At 42.1% G+C, this 22,075-nt stretch overlaps 1 protein-coding gene and 1 long non-coding RNA gene across 13 annotated transcripts in view; both read right to left on the bottom strand.

The window, feature by feature from the left end:
- The window catches only part of FAM168A (family with sequence similarity 168 member A), a 365,574-nt gene that overhangs the window by 210,228 nt on the left and 133,271 nt on the right, over positions 1-22,075 (bottom strand). For 10 of the 12 annotated variants that reach the window (XM_043527536.1, XM_043527559.1, XM_043527569.1 and 7 more), the window contains one exon: positions 1,993-2,080. In XM_043527536.1, the coding sequence (XP_043383471.1) occupies positions 1,993-2,080 (88 nt within the window). Of the gene's footprint in view, positions 1-526; positions 986-1,992; positions 2,088-22,075 lie in introns of those variants that run through there. The other 2 variants (XM_043527565.1, XM_043527530.1) reach the window with 2 other exon arrangements.
- On the bottom strand, positions 6,334-15,909 carry LOC122462810. Its single transcript, XR_006285621.1, has 2 exons — positions 7,591-15,909; positions 6,334-6,863 (listed from the first exon to the last, which is right to left on the bottom strand). It is a non-coding gene; the product is annotated as an uncharacterized LOC122462810 (long non-coding RNA).

Below are 22,075 nucleotides of genomic sequence, written 5' to 3'. Positions count from 1 at the left end.
ATGTATTTGTCTGTGTGATGCTTTTGCCGGGACCAGGTCAGGAATGCTCTTCAGAAGTTCTGTTAAATTACTAAGTAATCTAGCTAGAAATGCGTTAGATTTCCTTTTGTTTAAATGGCTGGTAAATAAGCTGTCTGAATGTATATTCCTGTTTTTGTGTCTTTTTGTAACTTAAGGTTTTGCCTAGAGGGATTCTCTGTGTTTTGAATCTGATTACCCTGTAAGGTATTTACCATCCTGATTTTACAGAGGTGATTCTTTTACTCTTTCTTTAATTAAAATTCTTCTTTTAAGATCCCGATTGCTTTTTCATTGTTCTTAAGATCCAAGGGTTTGGGTCTGTGTTCACCTATGCAAATTGGTGAGGATTTTTATCAAGCCTTCCCCAGGAAAGGGGGTGTAGGGCTTGGGGGGATATTCTGGGGGGAAGACATCTCCAAGTGGGCTCTTTCCCTGCTCTTTGTTTAACACGCTTGGTGGTGGCAGCATAGGATTCAAGGACAAGGCAAAGTTTGTACCTTGAGGAAGTTTTTAACCTAAGCTGGTAAGAATAAGCTTAGGGGGTCTTTCATGCATTGTCCCACATCTCTACCCTAGAGTTCAGAGTGGGGAAGGAACCTTGACATGTGCTTTAAAAGAAAGCAAGGCCAAGAGCCAAGGATCAACATTCTTTTTCTAAAAGTATCTGCACAGCAGTGAAAGTTAAGACAGATTATACTTATCTGCAAGAGGAAAGATGCATTACAAGAAAATACATATTTTGTCAAAATTAACACCACACTAATTTTAATTAATTCAAGAAGGAAATTTGTTAGAGCTTAAAATACCGTGATTCTGTAATTTCCAAAGAAAAAAGGCTTTCCCAGAAGCACCTCTCAGAAATCTGTATTACTTGTTTCCTCTCCCAGCTGAAGCTTTTGCAAATGTACCCGAATGAGTAACTTTATTTCTCTATGGCATCGGGAGTGACGTGAGTTGCAGCAGTCTGAAATATCCATCATATAGCGCAAATATTGCAGATAAATAATTTAGGGTCAGGAAAGTGCTTCCTATGAGTGTTTTTGAATTTTTCATTGAATATTAAGCACAAAAAAAAACAACCGTTCAGAGTGCCTTTAGCTTCTCTGCTACACTAAAAAATAATGGAATTAAGATCAACTAAGTCAATTTTTATTGACCAATATTTCCCATAAATGTTCTAAAGTGACATGCAAACAAATTAAACAATGAATTTTTAGACTCTAGTTCTTTCCCTTCCCCCACTCCCACCCAGTGATCTCTCTGAATTTCTGCTGGGACATTGACTCTTCCTTCCTCTCTCCAGGACAGCCCTCTAATGGGTCATCCATCTTCCCCATGCCTTCTCCCTTGTGATGTTGTCCTTCATCTTTGTTCTGCATCATCTCCTCCGCCTGTATTTTAGATTCTCTCCTGCTGAATGAAACTGACTGCAGAACTGGCAAAGAGTTTTTTTGGAGAGCAACATGTTATTCCTCCCTATTTGTTTCTACTGCAAACTTGATAGTCTGTTCCTAGCTGCCTGCTCCAACAATGGACTTGCACCACAAGAGACTCTGAAATAGGCATTTTGGACACTTAAAACCATCTCTGAAAGCCTTAACAGAGAATTGCTCGTTTCCTGGAGATTATTAGGAAACTCTAAGGAGGGCGGGGGGGGGAGGCTTTTGTGCCTAAAGCTGTAGGGAAAACATAGTGTGAAAAGACAGGAAAGCAAGAACATGCCAGCTGTCTATCTGTTAAGAGAGTGGCCTTCCAAAGCATAAACTGGTACTTAAAATTGAGCTTTTAGTGGAAACTCCAGGAAAACAGAAAGATCTAGGATTGTGCTGAGCACTTTGCTATAACAACACGTCACAGAATGCCTTTCTATATTAGCTAACTAGAATGGAAAAAAAGAAATTTACCAATTGATCTTAATCTGCTCTAACCACAAAATGCCAAATTCCAAGAGTCACTTAAAACCAAACTTACCTGTGTAAGCCATGTTCTTAGGGTTTCCATAGGGAGCCCCAGGTTGAACAGGGCTGTAAACAGGATTCATTGTGGAAGACTGAGAACTCTGGAGGAGGGGAAAAAAAAATGATTAAGACGACAGTCATTTTTCTTCTACACCAGTCCTCTGCTGAAAGGTCTTTGCTTGTACTAGATGCTAGCGCTACCATGTTATTATTCAAGACACACTAAGCTGCAAAAAAAAAAAAATAATATTTACAATTAGGCATTATAACTAGATAGTGTATTTAATAATTCAAATTTCATATCCTTCAATTAATTCCCTTAAATTCTTCACCATTACATGTCCTCCTTACAAAGCATCTGGAGTGTAGGATAAAATTAGTCTTACACATCCCCAGCTTCCACAGTGTTTTGCAAATTACTCCGGAGCAAAGGAAGAGGAAAAAGTCAGGATCCTCTTTCTACTGTGCAATGGGTACAGAGAGTGAAGTGCAAAACCTGCACTAATTCAGTTGCCCCACTAGGGGGAGCTAATGCTTTTTGGGTATTGAAAAAAACCACCAATGAACAACAAGCCTCTCAAAGATTAGTTGGCAAAAGGGCACTCCCTGCTGGTAATGCTAAGAGCTGCAGATACAGAAATTCTCAAGCAGTTTACAGAGTGCCTCTATGAACACAACCACCTTGTGCCTGGAAATTAATCTCCTTTGAAGCCTCTTTTAAAAGACCAGCCTTAACATTACTCCTTCACAGCACAGCGTACTAAGCTATTATTTATTGAACATCAGTGTGTGTGCAGTGCTATTTGAAATCGCCACAGTCACTGCCCCAGACATAAAATGACCAGTAAGATTTTTAATAGCATTTCTGCTCATTATCTCTCTAATAAAGATGATTAAAGAGAGCCAGGTTATCTTTTCTTAAGCTTTTATTTAGAAGAAAGCAAGGGACCTGGGAATTTGTGTCTAGTAACTGTCAGTTAAGCAACTGCTCAGCTAATTAGCTTAATGAAGCACATTCTCAATTCTGATTAATGGAAAAATCAGTCATTAAGCTTTATGAGGCAACACATTTGTCTCCACAGCTATCTTGTGACAATTTCAAACATGGAGCCCACCACACTTACCTTAAACTGTCTTTTTAAAAAATCTTTTATTTACCCTTCATAAAATAAAACCATTCCTTTCAAACTAGTCTTTCCTGATTGATGTGCAATTTGTTAGATCATTAACTCCTTCAGTTTCACCTCCGATAGTAAACAAGTCAAATGTTAAATGCTAGCAACAATTGGTTTGACAACAATTATTACTTAATTAATTAGTCTTCCCTCCATTCCCAAGTTAGCTCGCAATTCTGTAACAAAGGGAAGACCAGGGATGCCAAACATGCCAAAGGATAACGCTACAGAATCCAAATAAATGTATTTACAACACTGACTGGAATAAGTCAAAGCCAAAGTGGCTTCAGAAATACACAATGGAATGTTTCTTAAACAGATTAACAAGTAACATCATTGCAAAAACCTACTTATATGAAACGGATTCCTGGGGATTTTCCCAGAATCGTCAGGACAGAGTTTATGGTTTCCACAGTAATTGGCACTTGCCCCTATTGCTCTCAGCCAGCATTGCATGTTACTATGGCTATGGTCTACATTTAAACCACTACAGCAGCACAGCTGCACCGCTGTAGCATTTCAGTGTAGACACTCACTTCAGCGATGGGAGTAGTTCTCCTGCCTCTGTAGTTAGCCCACCTCCCTGAGAGGTAGTAGCTAGGTTGATGGAAGAATTCTTCCATCGACTTAGTGCTGTCTACACCAGGGGTTAGGTCGGCTTAAATATGTCGCTCAGCAGTGTGGGGGTTTTTTCACACCTAGGAGCAACACAGCTGGGTTGACCTAATTTTTTAGTGTAAACCTGACTTATATTATAGGGGCACGGCAGCACTACTAGAGTTAAGGTTGCATCATGACTTCTCCTTAAAACTCAACCTTTCTAAAATCTCTAAAGCTGACAGACTTAGTTGGATTCCTTTGAAATTTGCTTTGCCTCAGGAGGGTGCAGGGTAGGATTAGTGACCCAATGTGGGGTCTTCTGAGCAGGGTTTGCGTTGATAAAAGCCCTGAAAAAATAGCCATTTTTCAAAAAGTTTCTAGGTGGGTTTCTTTCTTTCTTTTTTGCACAGGGAAACCATCAAACTATTTATATCACACAGGTCACGATGGTCCTGCATTTTATCAACAGTTTATCCAAGGTAGCATATGGCACTTTAACTCTTGGGGGGGATCCAAACTAAGAATGGTATTTAAGAAAATGTATTTTTTACCATGTGCATGCACCAACAGAAAAAAAATGGCTAGAGGGTTTCCATTCCCACCGCATTATATGCTTTAAAGCTTGACTCTTGTAAATGTTCTAAAATCCAAACAGTTCCTCGGGTAGTTTTAAAATTTGGTGTCCCTCATGGGGCACAAAAGAAGCATTAGTGGTCCTAATTTAAGGTAATTTGACCAAGGGGTTCCTGAGATACAGGCATACAACCCCCCTCCAAAAAAATTTCCTTCTGTTGCCTTGTACTGTTAAATTGAAAGGTGCTAATGATGGGATGAATATGGATCTCGTGGAAATAGATGGCTGTGAACTCAGCCTTCAATTAACGTAACTAAGGATAAGTTAATCACAAACCTAGGACACAAGGTATTTTGGACTGCATGGCTGGGATTTGCTACAATTTGTAAGGCCTTGTCTACACTACAAACTTTTGCTGACAAAAGTTACGCTGACAATCAAAAAGCACTATAATTATATCACTAGTGCATGTTCACAGTAGACTCCCTCTGATAGAGTGCTTCCACACTTGGTGCTCTATCATCAACAGTGAGAGCACCACTGTTCTACTCGCTACCTTCTGCAGCTAGGACTTGTGGGAAGGCAGAGTGGATCGCAGCACATCATAGGTGCAGACTCAATGTCCCATGACGACGTTTTTCCATCCCAGCATTCCATGGGTTTCCGACTGCATTTTGCGGCATTTTTCAACAGTCCCTGTTTACTGTGTGCTCGCCATCTCTGTCTGAAAAGATGGATCCAGCACTGCTCTCTGCTGTTGTGGTCACTGTTATGACCATATCACGTCTGGTCATGCAGTATATCATGAGCTCCCAATCTGAAGAGGAAACAAGCACCGAGTGGTGGAATCACATTGTTATGCAGGTCTGGGATGATGAGCAGCGGCTACAGAACTTTCGGATTTGGAAAGCCACCTTGTGTACAGACCTCGCCCCAGCACTGCGGCACAAGGACACCAGAATGAGAGTTGCCCTCTCGGTGGAGAAGTGCGTGGCTATCGCTGTGTGGAAGCTGGCGACTCCGGACTGCTACTGGTCAGTCACGAATCAGTTTGGAGTCAGGAAGTCAACCGCTGGGGCTGCGTTAACTCAAGTGTGCAGGGCCATTAATTGCATCCTGCTACGAAGGACCATGACTCTTGGCAATGTGTGAGAAATAGTGGATAGCTTTGAGGAAATAGGATTCCCTAACTGCGGAGGGGTGATAGATGGAACGCATATTCCAATTTTGGCACCAGACCATCTTGCAATGGAGTACGTCAATAGAAAGGGATACTTCTCTATGTTATTGCAGGTGCTTGTGGATCACCGTGAGCATTTCACTGACATCAATGTGGGATGGTCCGGAAAGGTGCATAACACACGCATCTTCAGGAACACTGGGCTGTACAGACTAGAAGATTCCAGTGAGGAATGTTGAAATGCCCACAGTGATTCTGGGAGACCCAGCTTATCCCTTACTCCCATGGCTCATAAAGCCTTACATGGGAAACCTGGACAGCAGCAAGGAGCACTTCAACAGTAAGCTGAGCAGGTGCAAAATGACAGTGGAATGTGCCTTTGGCAGATTAAAGGCATGCTGGTGCTGCCTTTATGGCAGGTTGGACCTAAATGAGGAAAACATTCCTATCATCGTAGCAGCCTGTTGCACACTCCATAATATTTGTGAGGCCAAGGGTGAAAAGTTTCCCCAGGGGTGGAGTACTCGCGCTGAGGCAGATTGCCTGGCTGCTGGTTTTGAGCAGCCCGAAACCAAGGTTTATTAGAGGGGATCAATGGGGGAGATGTTAGAATCAGGGAGGCTTTGAGCAACATTTTGAGAAGGAGCACCAGGAATGTGTACTTCTACACAGCAATCTGCCATGCTTCATTAACTTCAGTTATCTTGTTTTGCCTAAAAATTGTGATGCTTCCTGAGTGGGATTTATACTAAGTAAATGATTAAACTGCACCTATATATTACTACCCGCACCAATCACTATATGTAGGACACAAATAAAGATTGGTTTGCTTTCACAGAGTTTGTTTTTATTAAACACCAATTAAAACACAGAAAAGGTTTGGTGGGAAGGGAGATAACAGTGAAGGACAGTGAAGGCTCTCAGAGCTGTGCATAAGTCCAGCTACCATTTTGGAACCTCTCCAAAGGGGTGGAGCGAACAGGGTACTCAGACATGCTGGGAAGTTGCACCGAATGTGTGGGAGGAGTTTGGGGAGGGCACTGAAAATAGTTCTGTATTGGCTGCGGAGGGAGGGGTGAGCACACATCTGTTCTGACTGTAGCACGATTAGGGACTTCAACATCTCTGTTTGTTCCTCTATCACTTTTATCACCCATTCATGGCCTTTTAGAATGTGCTCCTCACTCTCATTTCTGTATTGCCTTTTCCTTTTCTCTCCACTCCATGTTCTCTTTTTTCAGCCTCCGAGGATTGGAGCACCTCTCAGAACATGTCCTCCTTGCTACGCCTTGGTTGCCTTCTTATCTGGCAGAGGCACTCCGCAAGCTTGTAGGAGGTTCCCCCGAAAGCCACATCTACAGAAGCACAAGAAATAATACACAGAAGCATGATGGTTAGTTCATGCACATCATTCAATCATTACAGTAAAATACACCTCTTGTAACATACTGATCACTTTCTCACTGACTCTTGGCAAGCACATATTTTGGCGTGCACCCTAAACATGGTGAGTTAGGCCTGAGTGGGAGGTGGGCATTCAAGATGGGGCAAGGGTGTAGGTGATGTTTTCAGGGGATCAGTGAAGGCGACTATGGACAATATTGTAAATTTTGCCACCGTATCCCACAGGCAGGGGTCACTGAAGCCCATATCTCACTCCTGAGGGCAAGCAAGGATGTAAGGGTGCATCTATTGCATGCGTGTGGGTTCAGCCCCGCTACCTATGTTGCTCACCTGTGTGCTGCCTTGGTCCCTGTACAAGTGATTGCCGAGTGGCATGAAAATGTTTCCTACAATGGGGGAAGGAACAAAGCAGCTCTGCCAAGGAACCTTCAGCAGAGGATTGGCGAGTACCTCCAGGAAAGTTTCCTAGAGATCTCTCTGGAGGATTCCTGTGAAATCTTGGTGTGCATTAACACACTGTTCCACTGCACTGCTTAGCTGCACAGGGGAACATTGAGCACATACAAACACAGCTAGTCTTGTACATTTCTATCCCTTCACCCACTTCTAAGATACACAGAGCAAAGGACAGCTCTACCTCATCTAACCGAGCAGCATCAACTAAAAAAGATCACTTACCAGGGCTCTCCTCTTCTGCATCATGCGCACCAGAGACGGACTGCTGCGACTGGCCAGATCCCTCAAAAGTGGAAAAGAGGTCCTGACTTGCCATGCCATTGGACAACCCTGACGTGTGCTCCACATCATCCTCCAACTCAATCTCCTTGTCCACGACTTTGTCCTCAGGGTTAGATCCACTGTCTGCCACTTCCAGCCCTACCGAAGTATCCACGGGCTTTTGGCGGTGGGGTCACCGCCGAGGATGGGGTCTAGCTCCTTACAGAAGCAGCAGGTCTTTCCCAAAAACACCAGAGTGAGGGTTTGCCTCCCTTGCATTCTGGTATGCTTGCCTCAGCTCCTTTATCTTTGCTCGGCACTGAACCGTGTCCCATTCGTAGCCCTCATTGCACAGGCCACGAGAAATCTGCTCAAAGGTATTGAAGTTCCTACAGCTGGAGTGCAGCTAGGATGGACAGCCTCCTCTCCCCATATATTCAGCAGATCCAACAATTCAGCTGTGGTCGAAGCGGAAGAGCATTTGCTGCTGACAACGCCATGATAAGCTGGGAAGATGTAATGTGATGTCCAGTCCACGCAGAGCAAACAGGAAATGGAATTTCAAAAATTCTCAGGCCTTTAAAGGGGAAGGGGTGGATGCTTGCGTATCTGGGTGCAGAGCAGCGCAGTTCAAACTGCTGACCAGCATGGTCAGGATAGCCAACGTCGGACACCTGCTGGAGGCCATTTACAGTGACAAAACCAAGTGCGGCGTCTACACTGACACTTTGTCGATCTAACTTTGCCTCAAAAACCTCTATGCCTCTCGTTGAGGTGGTTTTATTTTGTCGGCAGAGCAGGACAGTTTTGTCGGCAGGAGGAGCAGCACAGTATGTACACCTCCACTGCTTTGTCAACAAAAGGTGCCTTTTGCCAATAAAAATGTGTAGTGTAGACAAAGCTTAAGCTCCCCAGGGTAGGTACTGTCGTTATTGTGTTTGTACAGGGCCAGCACAATGCAGCCCAAATTTCAGTTGGGGCCTCTACATGCGACCACAGTATGAAATAGTAATAATTAGCAAACCCATTTCAAGCAACTAGCACTCTTTGTGTAGTAAAAACAAGTGGAAGAAAATTCCTTTATTAGGTCCTCATGAAAGAAAGGTTCCTCTTTGGCATGGATAAAATGATTGCACTCACATTATGGGTTTGAGCATGCTGCAGGAATAGAGGTTTATACTTCCTTTCCTGTTTGGTATGCAGGGCTTTTATTTCAAGATCGTGTGATTGAGTGAATGTGAACTGCATTTTACATGAAAAAAATTCACATCTAGTTTTAAATGTATTCAGGTTGGCTTCCAATACATTCCATGACACTGTATCATTTGACTATATATTTCAAATTCATTATGGCACTTGCAAAGCTACGATGAAATAAGAATAAAACAGGATTAGCAAAATGAAACCTATTTCAGCACAGCATTTTGTGGTGCTTCCATGTGGCCATGAATACACAATAAAAAGACTACCAGAAATTAACTGTAAACAGGCAAACAAAAGTCTGGCTCCACTACATGCATCTTCCACTGCTTTTCAGTTCCCAAGGCACTGACGCTCGGTTTCTTAGAAGCTGCTCAGACGCTTTACCAAACAGTTGAAGTCGTAAGAATTCCAGAAGGAATGTCATGGGAAGCACCTGCTGGCAAACAACCTCGGGATACTTTCCTGCTGTAACCTGGTTACATTTTTATCTATTTTATCTTTCCAGCCAAAGTGCACGACATCTTTCCATCACACTGGGAAATTACTTCAGATGAAGTGTAAATAGAAATACAAGAGAGGTCAACCCAAGAGTCTGCATCACATCACTCAGCAGGCCAATGTGTCAGTCAAAAGAGGTTTACTAGGGAGATTTCAAAGTAGTACACACAGCCTTCTCTGTGCGGTGAATGCTGAGCTTGAACTTTCCATGCTATTAAGTGGCTGCACAGTTACACTCCGGTGCTCTCGCCTCACTGAACAAAAGAGTGCCTCTAGATAGCGTGATGAAATGAGTGTGAAGCTCAGCACTATATACGGCTGCTGCCAAAGCTACGAGAATCAGAATAGACTGCTGCCACAGTTCTCTGTCCTCTTGTCCATTCCATTCATCAGGCAATGGTTACTCAAGGACACCGGCAATTTAAAAATCACTTCTGCTTGATTTTTTTTTTTTTATGACCACCACCTAAAATTACTATAAATGAAAAATTATGGGGAAAAATCTTTTTTTTTTTCCAGTTTACTTTACTTTGTGTTTAATTACACCATTGCAAATTGCATTGCATTGGCAACTTTACACATTGAACTCAACAGTCCTACTCCTGTGTGTGTGTTTTTGCAGGATTTGGGACTTAGAGCACCATCTTCCCTGGGTTTGCATATTTCATACAACAATCAAGGAGAGAGAAATATTGTGAGTAGGATAATGCTATTGAAAAAACACAACATTTGGCAAAAAGGGACTCAGGGACGTATGCTAATACCTGAAAGTACTTTTCACCTTTTATGTTAATTAATTAGATTTCAAATAGATAGTGTCCTTCTAAACACAGAGTGTTATTTACAAATATGTTTATATTAGTTGTGCTTTTAAATAATTTGAGGCATTTCTTTGTGGCTCTTGTAAGTCTAAATAAATACATCTAACACTTCAAAACTGAATGCATCATGCTCCATGTGGATAATTCTGAATGCCCCAGAAAGGAAAGATACTTGTTTAATTTTAGAGCTTTGGTCAAATTGACTTTCCCATTGACATTCCATGAGCCTGAGGTTCCTATGTGCCTAACTCAAATTTGAAAATGGGACTTACGCTTATAAGTCACTTAATCACTTTGAAATAGGTGTGGACCCTTGCGCATTTCTTTGGAGGTGGAATGGAAGTTTCTCCTTTGAGTCTTCATACAGACTAAAAATGATTTCCTTCACAAAAGAAAGTATAGAACCAAGTGAATGTGGACACTATTGAAAGATAAACCAGCAAGATACACTTTTTCCTCACTCTGAAAATCACCTATTATGTATAAATCACACACTTTATGTAAGTTCAACACCAGTGTGGACACAAGAACTGGCCATCAACAAGTTTAGGCTCAAAATTAGACAAAGCTTTCTAACCATCAGAGAAGTGAAGTTCTGGAACAGTCTTCTAACGGGAGCAGTGGGGGCAAAAAAATCTAACTGGCTTCAAGACTGAGCTTGACAAGTTTATGGAGGGAATGGTATGATGAGACTGTCTACAACAGTGGTCCCCAACGTGGTGCCCATGGGAGCCATGGCGCCCGCCGGGGCATTTTTGTGCGCCCACGGGACACCGCGTCACCAAAATGCCGCCGCCAAGCACAGCTGCCGGAGAACCGCCTGCTGAAATGCCACCGAGACATGTTGCCGTTTCTCAGCGGCATTTCGGCGGCGGGGTGTCCGGCACCCACCAGTCTTCTGGGAATAGCAATATGCTATTCCCACAGAAAGGTTGGGGACCACTGGTCTACAATGTCATGTAGCCGATCTGCGACTGCTAGCAGCAAATATCTCCATTGGCGGGTTATAGGACAGTAGATGGGGAAGGCTGAGAGTTACTACAGAGAATTCTTTGCCAGGAGTCTGCCTGGTGTGTCTCGCCGACACGCTCAAAGTCTAACTGATCACCATGCTTGGGGTTGGGAAGGAATTTTCCCCTGGGGAAGACTGGCAGAGATCCTGGAGGTTTTTCACCTTCCTCTGCAGCATGGGGGCTGGGTCAATTGCAGGTTTAAACTAGAATAAATGGTAGATTCTCTGTAACTTGAAGTCTTTACACCTTGATTTGAGGACTTCAGTAACTCAGCCAGAGGCTGTGGGTCTATTACAGGAGTGGGTGGATGACGTTCTGTGGCCTGCAACGTACAGGAGGCCAAACTAGATGATAATGATGGTCTCTTCTGACCCTGAAGACTATGAGTCTATAATTATATTCAGCCCAAATCCTTCTATAAACATGACCAGACCTTCTGACACTACATTATATTTGAGTTCCAATAGTTTCTTGACAAATTTTCACTTGTTCGAAGCTTGATCCTCAGATGCGATTCTCTAAAAATATCTAATCAACTTCTGATTCACCAGGTAAAGTTTAAATCAGGGAATCTATGAGGCTGCGCATTTCTCTCTCTCTCAAAAAAAACCCCCACTGTGACCAGTTTATATGATCTCAGATATACTTGCATTGAGTAATTTGCTATAATTGTGGCCCGATTTTTAATTTTATTATAGTGACTAAAAGGTTATTTTTATAAATTTCAGGAAAAGCAAAATATTTAATGTGTTGAAGGTCATACCCAAGCACTGATTCTTGTCCTGAAAAATTCTGGTCAAAGTTAACATTACTACTTATGTATGATCTCAGGTTTAGAAAAAAAATCAAGGTCAATTTTAATGTGGAAATCAAAAAATCCTGACTGCATATAAGTGGATTCTCGAAGTTTCACACTAACGCAGGTTTATTCTCGAATTCTTGTTTGTACAAAATAGCATAATTTAGACTATTCCTTAAACTATACTCCTTATGTTTGTAAAATTAAGCCAGGACATCACCCTGGACCCTGAACTTTTTCTTCTTCCTCTTCTCATGTAGGCCAATGGGTTGACTCCCCTTTCGGTGAAACCCTAGTCTTTGCTTTCATTTCTTCTCACCTGGACAATGACAATTCCCTATTTTCTCTTAAAATTCCAGATCTCCAGACTCTAGCACAGTGATATGCAGACCTCAGTGTTTCAGGAGCGAAATTAGCCATGAACGTTACCCAAAAGAGCCACAGTCGTGTGAATTCATTGTTTCATTTACTATATAGATGTGTGTGTATAGACACACAAACTATTCTCACAGCAAAATGACTAAGTATTATTATTTTATCAGTTACAACTGGTTAATAACACAGTAAAAGCATCCTGATTGGTTAATAATTAAATCACACAGTGTTTTAATAACATGTGCTGCGAAGAGCTGCAGGACACATATTAAAGAGCCACTTGTGGCTCGCGAGTTTCAGTCTGAGCATCACTGCCCTAACAAATGTGTTGCCTAAACTCATATCAAAACAAGTGCAAATGTCACCCGCATCCTCAAACCACCTCACTGATTACCCATTAATTTCTGAATTCAGTTCACAGCTGCCTTCTCCACCAACTAATATTGTAGCAGCCCTTCTCTCGCTCTCTCTACTCCCTACCCACCTAGCACTAGCCTCATCTGACTCTTCACAAAAATCTTGCCACTGGTTGAGGGAGACCCTTCTCCTCTGCCATCTGGAACAGCTTTCCTCTAGCTCTCTGGTTCAGGAACCTTCCATATTTCTGATCTCAACTAAAAATGTCACTTCTCCTTTAACACTCTCCTTTAACCAGGTCTACACTTTTTTTTTTTTTTTGGTAGTGTTGCTTAGGAGTGTGATTTTCACTGATATAGTTATACCAGTACAACCCATAGTGTGGACGCAATTATATCAGTATAAACCTTACACCACTATATGTTATCCCTCTTCCTGTGTGCGAACAGCTTACTGTGTCACAACTACAGCCACACTAGGAGGTTGTACGTTTTAACTGTATTGGAAGACAAAGCTTTAGTAATACCATTTTGAGACATGGTTTGATGAAAGACACTTGACCAAATGAAGTACTGTTTTGCATCATAGCTATATTAGCATCATTACAAGAACTAATTTACATAAGGGTATGGCCCTTATTAAAATTGGAATCTCTTGAATTTACATAATAGCTAAAAGGATACTAAGAAAATATTAAAAATGAGATCAGGGTTATCATCCAATACAATCAGGTAGGATAAACACAGAAACATGAAGCATAGCTAATTCAGTAGTGAATGTAAAACACCTGATTATTATCACAGGTGCATTTATGTAAGATCTTTCATGAGCAGGTTTGCAGTTCTGGACATGGATTAAAACATATTAGCCATGAGTTAAAAAGAGAATATATTTTCTTTGTGGAATTTTTAATTCCATACCACGTTGTGTACATATTATTTATATATTTGTTTTGTAACAGCTCTTAGGAGTTCCAATCAAAGAAGAATGCATTACCTAGGAAGGTGGTGGAATCTCCTTCCTTAGAAGTTTTTAAGGTCAGGCTTGACAAAGCCCGCGCTGGGATGATTTAGTTGGAGATTGGTCCTGCTTTGAGCAGGGGGTTGGACTAGATGACCTCCTGAGGTCCCTTCCAACCCTGATATTCTATGATTCTATGAAGAAGACCCCATTGCATCAGGCATCATACAAACAAAACAAAGGCTTTCCCCATCACAAAGAGCTTAACGATCTCGGAATAAAACAGGTGGCTAGACAGGCAGAGAGAGACAGGAAAGAAAACAACAAGACAATACTGGTCAGATCCCACACATGCAATGTGCACAGCAGTATGGTTGCTAGGGTAAAGAAACGCTGTCTATTCAAGTGAAATCTAAATCAGAAGCAGATGTGGAATGTATATGGATACTTAAGAAGAGGGAAGAGAATCAGCTAAACAACTGGAAACACACAGGTTGCCTTAAAGTGACGGGTTTCAGTAAAGCACTTGACATACTAAATTTCAAAGACCTTGTGTAGGAAACAATAGCAAGGAAAGGCCACATGAATACCTTGCAAGTACATAGCACCTTTTACCCAAGCACCCTTGAGAAGCAGGTCATTATACTCATTTTACATACTGGCAAGACCGCGGGACAGAAAGTTAAATCAGAGATTTTTTTCAATTTTTTGAACTGAGCTTCCTCTTTGAGTTACAATTTTTGGTTGCTGCCCTCAAAACCCAGACCAAAATAGACATACAAAGGTTTGAGTGAACAGTTAAATATATACCTATATAAAAACTGTATATAACCTCTGCAATTGTATTATAAATATATAAAACACAGTAAATTATCCCCAAATGGCATTCTATGGCTATGCCTATTTCTGTTGCGCCCAGGGACAAATAATTGTACCACTGTCAAAGTTATCAAAATGATAATTGCTTATTTGTACTATTACTGAATATTTGAATTTGGCATGGCAAATAAAAACCACAGACTTGTGTACTTCAGCCAATCAGAGAATAGCTTACCAGTAACAGAACTTCATCGACAAAAAAATCATTGCACATTTATAAATAACCCGCTTTCAGACTGGATGACATTTATCTATCAGGAAATGTGCCACATGGAAATCCAAGTGACTAGTGATCAGATTCATAAGATCTCAGCAATACAGAGTACCTGTAAGCGCCCTATCTAAACACAGAGCTTGGAGCTGAAGACACAGAAAAAATAGGGCCATGGGTGGAACAGTGTAACTTTGGTGTAGGAAGTATGAAGTAATATACCTGCTAAAAATTGACAAGCGTCAAAAGGGATTACACCCTAAGGATCCTGAAGGGTGAGAGGGGCAGAAACGTAAAACCATCAGATCAATGTGTCTGGCCACAGCTGGGGAAGCAAATACAACAGTGGGATGTACCAATAAAGAAACAGAGCAACGAACTTGCATTTTGTTCACTGTCACACGTGGGATCAAATACTCAAATGCACAAATGACTGTATTACAATGTGCACACTCATGAGTAAGTATACCAGTTAAAATCAGTAGGGAGAATGTCTAGAGCTATCCATAATATGTTCTTTTCATTCATTTACAGCTATTTCTCAACAATTTATTTTGAGTGCTTGACATGGCAACCTTAACATTCTCTTAACATACATATGTCTTGTTTTAGAAGTTGTTGAGGAGTGTGGGGGGGCTGTAATTTGCAACTTTCAAAAAAAGAAAAAAAAAAAAAAAAAAGGCAAACTGAAAAAGCAAATTCCATCATGTGGAATTACAATGACCTGGGACTCAGGACCTTTAAAACCACAACCCAGATCTCTACCCTTTGAGCTAGAAGACTAATTGGAAGCAGTAATGTGCTGTTATCCTTTACAGAGACTAGCAATTACAAGGAATGGCTCATACCTTTGCCTTGGGCTTTCACACCTACTTAGGAGACAACAGAGGAGTACTGGGAATCAGGAATTATGGGTTCTATCCCTGGCTCTGTTGAGGGGTGTTCTCTAGTGGTTATAGAACACAGCAAAACACATACATTTGATAGATTTCAGAGTAACAGCCGTGTTAGTCTGTATTCGCAAAAAGAAAAGGAGTACTTGTGGCACCTTAGAGACTAACCAATTTATTTGAGCATAAGCTTTCGTGAGCTACAGCTCACTTCATCGGATGCATACTGTGGAAACTGCAGAAGACATTATATACACAGAGACCATGAAGCAATACCTCCTCCCACCCCACTCTCCTGCTGGTAATAGCTTATCTAAAGTGATCACTCTCCTTACAATGTGTATGATAATCAAGTTGGGCCATTTCCAGCACAAATGGAGAGTGAGTTTGTGGGGGGGGGGGGGGGGGGGGGGCGGAGGGTGAGAAAACCTGGATTTGTGCTGGAAATGGCCCAACTTGATTATCACACACATTGTAAGGAGAGTGATCACTTTAGATAAGCTATTACCAGCAGGAGAGTGGGGTGGGAGGAGGTATTGTTTCATGGTCTCTGTGTATATAATGTCTTCTGCAGTTTCCACAGTATGCATCCAATGAAGTGAGCTGTAGCTCACGAAAGCTTATGCTCAAATAAATTGGTTAGTCTCTAAGGTGCCACAAGTACTCCTTTTCTTTATACATTTGATAGAATCACTCTGAAAGGCAGTGTAGCTAAGTGGCTCAGACTTGGGTCTGTCATATTAAAAACTTGGGCCCAGATTCTAATTCCCACTACAATCCATTCATGCCACGCCAACATAAACACAGTGTACTTTTACTGTGGTACCTGTCCACCTCCACAGTGCCAATTTGTTATTTTTGGCTCAAAGGATTTTGCTAAGAAAACTTATGCTTGGGTGAATAGTGTGAAAAGGACTAACTCCTTTCCTCAAATACACAAGATATGGGGGTTTTTCCCTCTGGTCACCAGTTGGTATCATTGAAAAACCAAAGCCATTTTTGACATGCACAGATCATGAGCTCCCAGTTTGGGGAGAGGGAAAGTTTTTCATTGGACAATGGGGTGGTTAGAAATGTTGTTATAAATATTCAGTACACTTGCCAGGGCTCTTGTGTAGTTGTTTATGACCTGGAAATCCTGGACGCCCCATCATCTCAGGCATTGGCACCCTGACAGCAGGATGGTCTGGCTATGTAGACTCCCTCCTCAGGCCCTACGCTACCAGCACTCCCAGCTATCTTCAACACACCACTGACTTCTTGAGGAAATTACAATCCATCGGTGATCTTCCTGAAAACATCATCCTGGCCATTATGGATGTAGTAGCCCTCTACACCAACATTCCACACAAAGATGGACTACAAGCCGTCAGGAACAGTATCCCCGATAATGTCACGGCAAACCTGGTGGCTGAACTTTGTGACTTTGTCCTCACCCATAACTATTTCACGTTTGGGGACAATGTATACCTTCAAATCAGCGGCACTGCTATGGGTACCCGCATGGCCCCACAGTATGCCAACATTTTTATGGCTGACTTAGAACAATGCTTCCTCAGCTCTCGTCCCCTAATGCTCCTACTCTACTTGCGCTACATTGATGACATCTTCATCATCTGGACCCATGGAAAAGAAGCCCTTGAGGAATTCCAATTTCCATCCCACCATCAACCTCAGCCTGGACCAGTCCACATAAGAGATCCACTTCCTGGACACTATGGTGCTAATAAATGATGGTCACATAACCACCACCCTATACTGGAAACCTACTGACCGCTATTCCTACTTACATGCCTCCAGCTTTCATCCAGACCACACCACACGATCCATTGTCTACAGCCAAGCTCTGCAATACAACCGCATTTGCTCCAACCCCTCAGACAGAGACAAACACCTACAAGATCTCTATCAAGCATTCTTACAACTACAATACCCACCTGCTGAAGTGAAGAAACAGACTGACAGAGCCAGAAGAGTACCCAAAAGTCACCTACTACAGGACAGGCCCAACAAAGAAAATAACAGAACGCCACTAGCCATCACCTTCAGCCCCCAACTAAAACCTCTCCAACGCATCATCAAAGATCTACAACCTATCCTGAAGGACGACCCATCACTCTCACAGATCTTGGGAGACAGGTCAGTCCTTGCCTACAGACAGCCCCCCAACCTCAAGCAAATACTCACCAGCAACCACACACCACACAACAGAACCACTAACCCAGGAACCTATCCTTGCAACAAAGCCTGTTGCCAACTGTGTCCACATATCTATTCAGGGGACACCATCATAGGGCCTAATCACATCAGGCACACTATCAGAGGCTCGTTCACCTGCACATCTACCAATGTGATATATGCCATCATGTGCCAGCAATGCCCCTCTGCCATGTACATTGGCCAAACTGGACAGTCTCTATGTAAAAGAATAAATGGACACAAATCAGACGTCAAGAATTATAACATTCAAAAACCAGTCAGAGAACACTTCAATCTCTTTGGTCACTCGATTACAGATCTAAAAGTTGCAATTCTTCAACAAAAAAATACTTCAAAAACAGACTCCAATGAGAGACTGCTGAATTGGAATTAATTTGCAAACTGGATACAATTAACTTAGGCTTGAATAGAGACTGGGAGTGGATGGGTCATTACACAAAGACATGATGAAGTGAGCTGTAGCTCACGAAAGCTTATGCTCAAATGCATTTGTTAGTCTCTAAGGCGCTACAAGTACTCCTTTTCTTTTTACACAAAGTAAAACTATTTCCCCTTGTTTATTCCCCCACCCGCCCGCCACATCCCACTGTTCCTCAGATGTTTTGTCAACTGCTGGAAATGGCTCACCTTGATTATCATTACAAAAGGTTCCCCCGCCCCCGCTCTCCTGCTGGTAATAGCTCACGTTAAGTGATCACTCTCGTTACAGTGCGTATGGTAACATCCATTGTTTCATGTTCTCTATGTATATAAATCTCCCTACTGTATTTTCCACTGAATGCATCCGATGAAGTAAGCTGTAGCTCACGAAAGCTTATGCTCAGATAAATTTGTTAGTCTCTAAGGTGCCACAAGTATTCCTTTTCTTTTTGCGAATACAGACTAACACGGCTGCTACTCTGAAACCTGTCATTAAACTGTTTGTGACCAATGGCAAAATATGACCACCCTTTTGATTTATCATGTGTTAAGGTCACTAGAGTCCACACATTCTTATTATACATGTACCCCCAAAGATTAATTGTTCCCTCATTTCTATAGTATTCCACAAGCTAAAAGAGATGCATTAATTTTGAAGCCCATATACCAGTTAACACCCACTATGTTCTCAGACTACTTCCATGGCATATTCCAATCCTTTAGAGACTCTTTGCTGTCTTGTCCTATTGCAGAAGTAACATTGCTCCACTCTCAGAATCCAATATCCCAGTTTTGTATTCCAACGGAGTCACATTCTCTGGAAATCAGCGATTATCTTGAATTCTTTTATCTTAATTATTCTGACTCATTGTGTTTTACTAAAAATATTTCTCAGATGTGAGCATCTGGATGATAAATCCTTTCTGTTTCTCTCAGAAGACTTCTAGTCCTTGCACATTTTTCCCATTCATTCGTCTCTACATTCTTGACACACAGATATTCAAAGATCTAATATTCTGTGCTTTAAGTCTACTAACACTTCAATATCCTTTGCTTTCACATGGTCCATTAACAGTTCAGCCCCAATACATATGAGCTGCAGCTATTTCACTTCTCTCAATCTTCATTTTGTCTCCCCAATGCCAGGTGGCAAGCTTCCCTTAACTGCTCTTGACTTCAGACATTCTAAGCTTTCTCTGGCAGAATTACCAGGGTCTTTTCATTCAGTACATACTGTACAATAATATATTAGTCAAATCAAAGAGGACTAAAATCTGCTTTACAGTATCATTATGAAAATTTACGAGTTCAAGCATAAATGAAGGCACACACCCTAGCCATGATAATGAAAACACGCTGATGACATGGCATTTGTCAAACAAAATCATTCATTTCAGAGGAAATAGTTCATCTCCGGTGAAGCAAAAGTACAGTTTTGCAGGGTGAATTTAAAGTGACACTACTAGCTGAGTACAAAATCTAACCTACCTTAAATGTTGTTAGAACCCAGAGGAATTTCCTCACCAAATTCTAAGGGCAGGTCTACAGTTAAAACGCTGCAGTGGCTCCGCTGCACGGCTGTAGCATTAGCACTTCAGCGAAGATGCTACTACGCCAACAGGAGAGCTTCTCCTGTCGGCATAGTGAATCCACCTCCGCGAAAGGTGGTAGCTATGTTGACGGGCCCCCCAGATATCGTGCAATCTACGCTGGGGGTCAGGTCAGTATAACTTCTTCGCTCAGGATAAAGGAGTTTGATGCACAAGTCATATTCTTGTCCCTCCTCCCTGTTGAAGGAAAAGGCCCAGAAAGGGACCATCGAATTGTGGAGGTAAATGCATGGTTACGCAGGTGGTGTCGGAGAGAGGGCTTTGGATTCTTCGACCAGGGGATGTTGTTCCAGGAAGAAGGATTGCTAGGAAGAGATGGAATCCACTTAACGAAGAAAGGGAAGAGCAGCTTCAGAGGCAGGCTTGCTAACCGAGTGAGGAGGGCTTTAAAAGAGGTTCGCTGGGGGTCAGTGACCTAAGACCTGAGGTAAGTGGGGATACCGAGAGGAAACACAAGGAGGAGGGTGCAACAGGGGAGGCCTCCTGAGTCATACTGAGAAAGTAGGGCAATCGGCTAGTTATCTTAGGTGCCTGTACACGAATGCAAGAAGCCTGGGAAACAAGCAGGAAACATTGGAAGTCCTGGCACAGTCAAGGATCTATGATGTGACTGGAACAACAGAGACTTGGTGGGGAAACTTACATGACTGTAGCACTGTCATGGATGAGTATAAACTGTTCAGGAAGGACGAGCCGGGAAGAAAAGGTGGAGGAGTTACACGATATGTAAGAAAGCAGTATGAACATAAGACCAGCCATACTGGCTCAGACCAAAGGTCCATCCAGCCCAGTATCCTGTCTGCCGACATTGGCCAATGCCAGGTGCCCCAGAGGGAGTGAACCTAACAGGTAATGATCAAGTGATCTCTCTCCTGCCATCCATCTCCACCCTCTGACAAACAGAGGCGAGGGACACCATTCCTTACCCATCCTGGCTAATAGCCATTAATGGACTTAACCTCCATGAATTTATCCAGTTCTCTTTTAAACCCTGTTATAGTCCTAGCCTTCACAACCTCCTCAGGCAAGGAGTTCCACAGGCTGACTGTGCGCTGTGTGAAGAAGAACTTCCTTTTATTATTTGTTTTAAACCTGCTGCCCATTAATTTCATTTGGTGGCCTCTAGTTCTTATATTATGGGAACAAGTAAATAACTTTTCCTTATTCACTTTTTCCACACCACTCATGATTTTATATACCTCTATCATATCCCCCCTTGGTCTTCTCTTTTCCAAGCTGAAAAGTCCTAGCCTCTTTAACCTCTCCTCAAATGGGAGCCATTCCAAACCCCTACTCATTTTAGTTGCCCTTTACTGAACCTTTTCTAATGCCAGGATATCTTTTTTGAGTTGAGGGGACCACATCTGTATGCAGTATTCAAGATGTGGGTGTACCATGGATTTATAAGGGCAATAAGATATTCTCCATCCCTTTTTAAATGATTCCTAACATCCTGTTTGCTTTTTTGACTGCCGCTGCACACTGCATGGACATCTTCAGAGAACTATCCACGATGACTCCAAGATCTTTCTCCTGATTAGTTGTAGCTAAATTAGCCCCCATCATATTGTATGTATAGTTGGGGTTATTTTTTCCAATGTGCATTACCTTACATTTATCCACATTAAATTTCATTTGCCATTTGGTTGCCCATATTAGTTTTGTAATATCTTTTTGAAGTTCTTCACAGTCTGCTTTGGTCTTAACTATCTTGAGCAGTTTAATAGCATCTGCAAACTTTGCCACCTCACTGTTTACCCCTTTCTCCAGATCATTTCTGAATAAGTTGAATAGGATTGGTCCTAGGACTGACCCTTGGAGAACACCACTAGTTACCCCTCTCCGTTCTGAAAATTTACCATTTATTCCTATCCTCTGAGAACTAGTTAAAAGACAGGGAACAATCCATGAAAGGATCTTCCCTCTTATCCCATGACAACTTAATTTACGTAAGAGCCTTTGGTGAGGGACCTTGTCATTGATATGATTGCTCAGAGCTCCAGTATAAAATGAGAAAAGCCTGTTGAGAGTCTTTGGGTTAAGTTTAAAGGCAAAAGCAACAAGGATGGTGTCGTGGTGGGCATCTGCTATAGATCACCAGACCAGGAGGATGAGGTAGACAAGGCTTTCTTAGGACAACTAACAGAAGTTTCCAGATAACAGGTCCTGGTTCTCATGGGAGACTTCAAT

This window comes from Chelonia mydas, chromosome 1, assembly GCF_015237465.2.
Source record: "Chelonia mydas isolate rCheMyd1 chromosome 1, rCheMyd1.pri.v2, whole genome shotgun sequence".
Lineage (NCBI taxonomy): Eukaryota > Metazoa > Chordata > Testudines > Cheloniidae > Chelonia > Chelonia mydas.
The sequence above is the reverse complement of the archived record's forward strand: the minus strand, read 5'-3'. Positions and strand labels throughout refer to the sequence as shown.